Source organism: Phoxinus phoxinus (assembly GCF_949152265.1).
Source record: "Phoxinus phoxinus genome assembly, chromosome: 2".
Lineage (NCBI taxonomy): Eukaryota > Metazoa > Chordata > Actinopteri > Cypriniformes > Leuciscidae > Phoxinus > Phoxinus phoxinus.
Genome location: NC_136877.1, coordinates 2,249,919 through 2,258,756, shown reverse-complemented (window position 1 = coordinate 2,258,756; position 8,838 = coordinate 2,249,919). Strand labels below are relative to the sequence as shown.

Genomic DNA, 8,838 nt, shown 5'->3' with positions numbered 1-8,838 from the left:
ATGTAAATTTAGTGTTGGAGGTGAAGCTTTGGTCATTCCGGCTCCAGTGCGGATAAACGAACACATTCCAGTGTGTGTCTGCTGTGTCATGACTATAGTAAAAACACTAGAGACGTGCAGACGGAGACAGACCTTAATACGGGTGCTTCAATCCATCATAGGTTTCAATGCGGTTCAGCTTCATTGACAATATATTGCAAGCTCTGTTTGATTTATTGAGTAAAGCGAAATAGAATTCTGTAGGGGAAAAGTGTTGTTTTTTAATCAGTGATCAGACAAACTCTAAATTTCTTTTAGATGAGAGAAAAGAGACCTATATGAAAGGACAACAACCGACCACAGACAAGTGAAACACTGAGGTATATAGGAAAACAAGAGGCTAACAAGACACAGGTGTGGGTAATCAATAACAAGGGTAACTATAGAAACAAAGGCTGTGTCTGAAATCGTCCTATACTACACCATTAAATAGCGCACAGCCATTCGCAGTGGTGTCCGCACCATTCGCAGCGCACATCCATTCACAGTGATCATCATTCATCTGACGACCGCTGGTCCAATGTGGCTACAGCGTAACATCATACGGGTATACATGCCTTTTTATTGATTATTAATTAAGGTTTACAGTTTCCATTACAGAGTTCAAGATACAGTACATCCTTTAATTACTACTGGAGGTGCCAGTTTGCTCAGTTTTTAATGATTATCAAACAGCACAAACTATGTGAAAGCGGCAACGAATTCAAAATTCGTTGAATTCCGCGTTTTACAGTAAACTCCTATTTTATGACTGGATTCTGAGATTCCGGGCAGAAATCATAGGGCCCGCCCCCTTTTTTTTCTTTTTTCTTTTTTTTAGGGAATGTAATGTAATGTAGGGAATAGTGAATGAGGGTTTCAGGGGTGATTTCGAACACAGCCCGAGATCCATGGTGCCGTTACGGCCCCCAGCTGACCTCCATCCACCTGCCAATAGACAGATATATATATATATACTGTATATATACAAGGAGTTTTTCCATGCACAATTACAAATGGGAAACATTGTAGGTTTTATTTAGCCTCGAAGAATCCTCCTCTGCTCAGCTGCCCTCAATATAGACATATTAATTAATACTGTGCGCGCTGGGAAGAAGGATCGTTTGGCATGTGAAGTCAAAAGTTCAACAATCATACACTGGTTTGAGCCTGTTGGGTCATTTTTTGGGTTATTTTGTCCATGCTTGGGTAATTTTACCCAGTGTGAAACGGAGAGGATAAAATCCTATCGATTCCCAACTTTCAGTGTTTCTTGGCTGATGGTTTTGGCTGTAGTGCTATTAGTGTGTCCGTTGGCAGGTGAAAAAATAAGCGAAATATGGTCGAATTTGTTTGTAAAAGTAAGTTATGAAACTTTAAACTTTTAAAAAGCAATTTCGTTTAACTGTATACGCTGTATTGCTTATTAATAAATGTTCACCTTTTGATTGTGAATGTTTCCTGTGTTGTTGCTCTAGTATTTCTGTGTGGCTTTAATGTGCAACCTATTTTGGGATAATTTTAATTCAGCAATATAGTAAACAGTTTTTAAACAGTATTAAATAAAATAGTCGAGTGTTGAGTCAAACATGGTGAAACTCCAGCTTTTAATGTTGTTTATGTGTCTATGTGGTGTTGTTAATCTGCTTTAAGACAAATCATGTGTAAGTTCATAAGTCGACAGCATTGCTGAGTATTTTCTGCTTAAAACTGCAGTGAACCAAAGACAGTCTCAAAAACACGGTTTGAAATCGCTGGTGTTTCTGACGTCACACACTACCTTGTAACCAATCAGATCAACGTGTGATCGTCAACCAGTGGATCTCTGAGTGAGTGAGTGAGTGAGTGGAGGCGGGGCTCATTTGCATATTCATAGAACCGCGCATACTAAATGAGGCAAGGGTGTCGAGTTACATTCAAGATATTTTAAGCCATGAAGATGTTCAAATAAGTCATTTTGTTGATCAAATATTGGATAAAATATTGACTGCAGGGGGACTTTAACAAATAGTTTTTAACCCACCATTTTTTAGTGTCGTGAGCAAGTAAATGGCAGCTGTTATACTAAACAGGACACATAATATGTTATTAGAAAAATATTATTTTATTGTTTTCTTAGAAATTTCTCCATTACAAAACCATAACCTGAAAAATCATCATTAGAACAACTAAAAAATATGCAAGGCCACTCTCACACGCCGTATTGTGCTTTATAGTTTGCATTCAATCCAAAGAGCATTCAGTGTATCAGTCAGTGTAGCAGATCTGTCCGAGCAGAAGATCTGATCGTCTTTAAAGAGTTATTTCACACAGTAATATAAACTCTGTCAGTAATGACTCTCCCTCATGTTGTTCCCCGTCAGACTTTCCTTCATCTTCAGAACACAAGTGAAGATATTAGTGATTAAATCTGAGCGCGGTCTCACTCCTCCATAGGCTTCTGTTGTAATTGAAACCTGCCGACCCAGAAAGTTAGTAAAGACAATGTTAAAATAGTCCAAGTGGCAGTGAAGGAAAGTCTGACGGGGAACAACATGAGGGAGAGTCATTACTGACAGAGTTTACATGTGTGTGTGTGAACGAACGCTTTAACTGGAGGAACATCAGGACACGGGGCAGCAGCCGGCCTCTTCATGTTTGCTCAGCAGAGATATCCTGGAGAAGGTTTTGAAGCAGCTTCTGCACTGGTACTTCTTGATCTCGGAGTGTGTTTGCAGATGCGCTCGCAGGTTTGAGCGGTCAGCGAACGCACGACTGCAGTGAGGACAGGAGAACGGCTTCTCACCTGGACACACCACATCACCCCAGTTAGGTCTTAGCATTTTACATACTTTTTTTCTTCAAAATTAAAATGCATCATTTTCAAACTTCTGTTAGAAGTATACTGTAGTTCACCTGAAATGAAAATGTTACTTACACTGTGGGAAATACACTTCACCTATAATGCATTATAAAGGTATTCATAATATAGGCCTAGGTTATAAAGCATTTGATTTTTTTTTCATAAAAAACTGCAAACTAAAGTTAAAATGCATTATAATATTTGCGGAATCAGTTGTTGCATCTGAAATTGGTCTAAAGCTGTAACAATTAATAGATATAATGCTTTATAACTGGTTACAAATATTAATGAAACCATACGATTGCACTATAAGGTGCACAATTAATGCATTAAAATTATTTTATAATGTGTTATAAAGGCTTTATTAGACATTATGTTTTATGTGTGTGTGTGTGTGTGTGTGTTTCAAAATTAAAATGCATAATTTTCAAACTTCTGTTAGAAGCACTTCACCTGAAATGAAAATGCCACTTACACTGTGGAAAATAAACTTATTTAAAGCCTTTATCATGTATTATGCTTTATAAAGGTATTCATAATGTAGCAAACAAAAGTTAAAGTGCATTATAATATTAGCAGATTCCTTGTTGCATCTGAAACTGCTCTAAAGATGTCACAATAAATAGATAAGTATTATAACGTATTATAACTATAACAATTATTCATGAGAGCATACGATGCATTATAAGGTGCTTATTAAATACTTTTATAATGCATTATATATAAAACATTTATTAGACATTTTTGGAGTTTGTTTTACAAGAAACATTTCCCCTGTGCTGTCGATCTCAAATCTCATTTGCGTTCACATTTTCATTATTGTCATGATGTGAAGTGAAAACCAATGTCTTTTGCCGTCAGCAATGTGAAAACAGACATATCTAAATACATAATATATAATAGACATCTATTTGACATATCTAAAGGCTCTGTGTGTAATTCAACACAAACGAGAACAAGATTAGAGACTGTGGAAAGGAAAACTGACTCAAGTTTTGGTGTGTAGACTCACTTTAGTTTAATTCAGCGTTTGTGATCATTGTGGAGTTTGGTGGTCGAACTGTTTCCACCCACCTATTTGTATGCATATTTTGGGAATTCGCATTAAAATTAATGCTGGGTGGAAACTGGATGCGCTCTATTGAGTTGGTTAAAGTTTTTATCTGATATGAAGACATGCACATAAACTATGATGGACACACATTTACAGAATAAATCCCTCGATGCGCAACAATAAACTCATGTGGCGATTCCTCAGCGTCAGCTGTGATTGGATAACTGGAGTAACCAGCGGACCAATGGCATCGCATCATCTCTAATGTTGGTTTGGTGTTTCTGATCAGAATGATTCGGTTGTTTAATTCCCTCCAGAAGCGTCTCACACACGAGTGTGTTCCCGAACACCAGCATGCGAACGCAAGAGAACACGACAGCGGTTACTGTGAATTGTTTATTCGCAAATGTTTAATGCGATATTCATATTTTTGCGCATAAGTTAAATTCGCAACTTTGAATGGAAACATAGCTATTCTCAATTTGTGTTTCACACAAGCAGAAGATATGAAATGAAAACTCTTAAAAATAAAGGGGTTACACTTTATTAAGGTTTGATTATTCAAATAAGTACTGAGTAATATTAATGAACTACATACACTTACTATAAAGTTTGCATAATTTACTGTTATTACTACAGTAAGTACATGTAGTAATGTGTAATTACATCACCTTAAAATAACGTGCTACCAATAATGTATTGTCATCGACGGCTCCATGAAGAACCTTTCTATTGGACAAAGGGTTCACTGGCTCCACCGACCGTGAACTTATCATTTTTTAACTTGTATATGAAGACATATGAGCCTAAGAAATTTGACATCTTCACCCTTATTTGTTTGTTTTATTTGTGATAATAACGCAATGCAACCTGCCAAACTGTCCAACATAATTTTGGTCCAGGCGGTCACACAAAGAAATTATGAACACATGCAAAACTAAGAGAGAACCAATAAAATATTAATAACGGATACTGAGCTTTTTCCTATCAGCTTTTTGTTTTTCCATGTATATATATTGATATATTTTTGCATTTAAAATAAAATAAAAATATTGTGATTTTAACCCTCTGGGGTCGACAAACGTGCTGGCGCGTTTTGCTGGATTTTTTTCACATAGTAGCAAAATAGACTTAAAATACTCTGTCATTTATGGTCATACATATACATACTGTGATTTTATTTTTAATGGTAAAATGTTAATTGGTTAACAGAAAGTTTAAAAAACTTAAAGTGAAAAAACGTAAATTGACATTCCCACAATTCCCTGCGTGACACTTTACATTTGATGTTTTTTGTTGAAATAACTGTTTCTTCATAGTTTTTCTTAATTTTTCTAATCAGTTATGTACATTAGGATTTCATGTTACATTTAATGTTGTTAAATTAATGGTGTTTAGTGTTTGTGTGAATGATTGTGCAGCTTCGATATATTAATATTAACTTTCTCAGTTTGTGGAAAAGCTACTTATGATGAGCTTTGATTGATCATGTGACTCTCATCACCGCTGTGATTGGTGTTTGTCAGTGTATTACAATGGTATAAAACAGATATTAGTACTTCAATATATCGGTAAATATTTTTTTTTTTACAGTAAATTTAAGTTAAGTCTGAAAATAAAATATTGCTACCGTATTTTTTAACGTACATTTCTGGCAACCACAGCTGCCATTTTTTTTTTACCGTAAATGTAACTAATTTTTTACAGTTTTTTTGTAGTTCTCCACTTTTCTCAAATAAAAATCACTGAGAAAATCCCCTTTCAGAACCGTTATTTTTAAGAGTGTATGTTGAGAAAACTTTTTTGAGCGCCAGCTTTTCCTCCGTCGAGTCTGATCGTACCTGTGTGTGTGCGAATGTGTCCCTGAAGCAGCCAGGGCCTGGAGAAGGCCTTCCCGCACAGCTTACACACACACGGCAGCGTGTGTGTGCGGATGTGCATCTTCAGCGCTCCCAGACTCACATACTCCTTCTCGCAGAACTTGCAGATGAAGAACTTCTGGCATTGCCTCTGGTCTGCCAGACTCGAGAAGCTCAGGAACGCTCTCTGGCAGTCGAAGCATCCGTCACTGCGATCCTGAAGGACTCTTTGGGAAAGCGGGAATGACCGTGGATCTGGGAGAGGACTGGGCGTCACAGGGAAAGGGAAAGAGAGACCCAGAACCGGGTTCTGTGGAGGAACGTACATCCCTGAACTGATCGGGTTCATCCGTAAAGTCGAGCTCAATCCCGAAGGACACAGAGTCCCGTGAGGATTCAGTGCTTTGAGTTTGGAGCTTGAAGATTCAATATAATTCACATCTGAGGAGATACGTAATGCACATGATCAGATCTTTCTTATAACATAACCTGAATTCATTGGTCAACATTCAAATACATTTCTATAATTCCCAAATATTACTGGTAACACTTTACAAAAAGGTTCATTAGTTAATGTATTTGATTTGAACAACACATTTGTTGGAGTATTTATCTTTAATGTTGGTATAACAATCCAGCTGTTCATTGTGTGTTCATGTTAGTTCACATTAACTAATGCAAACAAATACAACCTTTGATTTTAATACCGTATTAATAAATGCTGAAGAATTATTGTTCATTCTTAGTTCGTGTCAACTAATGAACCTTATTGTAAAGTGTTACCGGATTATTTCTCAATTGTTTAACCCTGGAGCCTGACTAATAAAATGTGCCTTTAAACATGATTGATTTCCCATCATCCACCTTAGTTTCAACATAAGAGCAAGTGTAACTTGAATGTGTGAGGTTTCTGTTGTCATCCATGAACTCACTGCACTCTATAATGCAGGGTTGCTTCAATGTTCTGCTCAAATATGGACAAACCCAACCATTGGGTTTAAAATGTAAAGTCCCCTGTAGTCAATAGTTTTATCCCTTTAAACTCATCTTTAATCAACATAATTACATATTTTAATGTTTTTTCCTTTAAAAATTCTTCAAGCCTTAAAATATCTTACACGTTTTTTTTTTTTTTTTGCAAATTAAAATCAAACCTGTAGCTGTAGTTTTCCACTTTTCTCAAATAATTTAGTCAGATAACTACCTTTAACCAAGTTTAGTGTTTTGTTCTTGCATCATATTTGTGAATGTTCTCCTGTGGCAAATTTTCTTTTTTTATGGTAACACTTTACAAGGGTCCATTAGTTAATGTTAGTTTATGCATTCACTAATTTAACTAACAATGAGCAATTAATCTATTCCTGAATTTAAAAAAAAAATCTTAGTTAACAGTTAATAAAAATACAACTGTTGATTCATTGTTAGTTCCTGTCAGCTCAGGTCTATTATTTATATAATATTAATACAACTTTTGATTTTAATAATGTAGTATATACTGCAATTAACATGGTAAGATTATCAAATCCTAGTCGTTAAGTTTATGTTGCAGATAATTAAAGTTAACAAATGAAACCTTATTCATTTTGTCAGAGAAGATCATCAATGGAAGAAATAAAAAACAGTAAGGGAACAAAATAATAAAAATAACACACAAGCATGTCGTGAATCTAGCCGTGACAGGCTGTACAGTATATATCTCAAATCTTGTATAATTACCATGCATGCATTTTGCATTTTATCATATTAACCTGAAAGACTATTATAAGTAAATATGCATTTATTTTGCATTAAGATTAGAACATCTGTGATATTGTCCACGTTAAACTGTAAGATTTGTAATAATTTGTACATTCAGAATATCATAATTATTCAAAACTAATATTTCCTCCCCATACATTTATACCTTTCAAATTAACCAAAAAAAGTGAATTAGGCTATATTATCCAATGTTATTTCTGCGAAAAAAAAGTTACAAATATCGAAATTATATTAAAAATAACCCTATGAAATAAATAAACAAACAGGTCTATCATAGACTACAGAACAAACATCTTTAACAAGCCAGACATGTATTATTTTAAGTCCGAGTCTGAAGATAAGTTACCGTGCTTCTTTGAATCCAGCACTCCATAGTCAGGCTTCTTGTTCGTGAGGTGTTTCTTCACCAGGAAAGATCTTGGCATCGTATTTTGCGTCTTTAAAAGGAAACTATGTTTGCCTTCTGGCCACGAGCACGAGCTTTAAGCGGGAGATGTTGAGTGTTGAATAAATAGCTGATGTTTAAAGGCTGTTCTTAGCGCCACATTCTCGAGTGAAGAAGAGAAGAGAGAGTCAGGTGCAGATAGAGCTAGACGGACAGCTGGATCAACCAATCAGAAAGGAAGAACAAGTGTAAGTGGGCGGGGCCAAGTGTGTCGCGACATTCCGCAGCAAACAGGTGCACGCGCGCGATCAAAACAACACACAACTATGTTTTGATGAAGCATGACAAATTCTTTTGTTTTGTTTTCACCCTCACTCTCTATTAGACAACTCGACTCGTTGAGCAAAAGGTCGAAAACAATAGCTTATGTTTAGACTTATACTAGACAATGTTAAATGCTTAAAATGTGGTGAATCATTTAATCTCTTATGCTACATAAAATAAAATAATTTATAATATTTCGCTTTGTTGTAGCCTATTGTTTAGATCCCAACAGAAATGTCCCAACGAAACGTCTAAAATCTGCTTGAAATATAAAGGTTAAAAAAATAAATCTGACAGCTTATAGCTTTATCGGTGGTAAATAATAGGCTAACAATTTCTTTAAAGAGTTTATAATTTATTTAACTTGTACCTCATTATATGTTTTTTTCCCACAAGGGAGATCATGTTGTAACTTGTAACATAATTAAGAACTTCAGTAACTCTGTGTCTCAAAACTCTCAAACTATCCCAATATTCCCATATTTATATGTTACAAATTATAAATAACCCTAAACAAAGTACTGACCTTTCAACCTATCGCACTGCTGAATGGGTTTGTGCATGAATTTACTGTGGTGAACAATTTATTTATTTTTTG

The 8,838-nt window shown here is 35.5% G+C and overlaps 1 protein-coding gene across 1 annotated transcript; it reads right to left on the bottom strand.

The window, feature by feature from the left end:
• Nucleotides 1-2,108: 2,108 nt before the first annotated feature.
• On the bottom strand, nt 2,109-8,120 carry snai3 (snail family zinc finger 3). Its single transcript, XM_079591912.1, has 3 exons — nt 7,878-8,120; nt 5,756-6,214; nt 2,109-2,803 (listed from the first exon to the last, which is right to left on the bottom strand). The coding sequence occupies exons 1-3, from the start codon at nt 7,954-7,956 to the stop codon at nt 2,622-2,624; spliced, it is 720 nt and encodes a 239-aa protein (XP_079448038.1). The 5' UTR covers nt 7,957-8,120; the 3' UTR covers nt 2,109-2,621.
• Between the last annotated feature and the right edge of the window lie 718 nt (nt 8,121-8,838).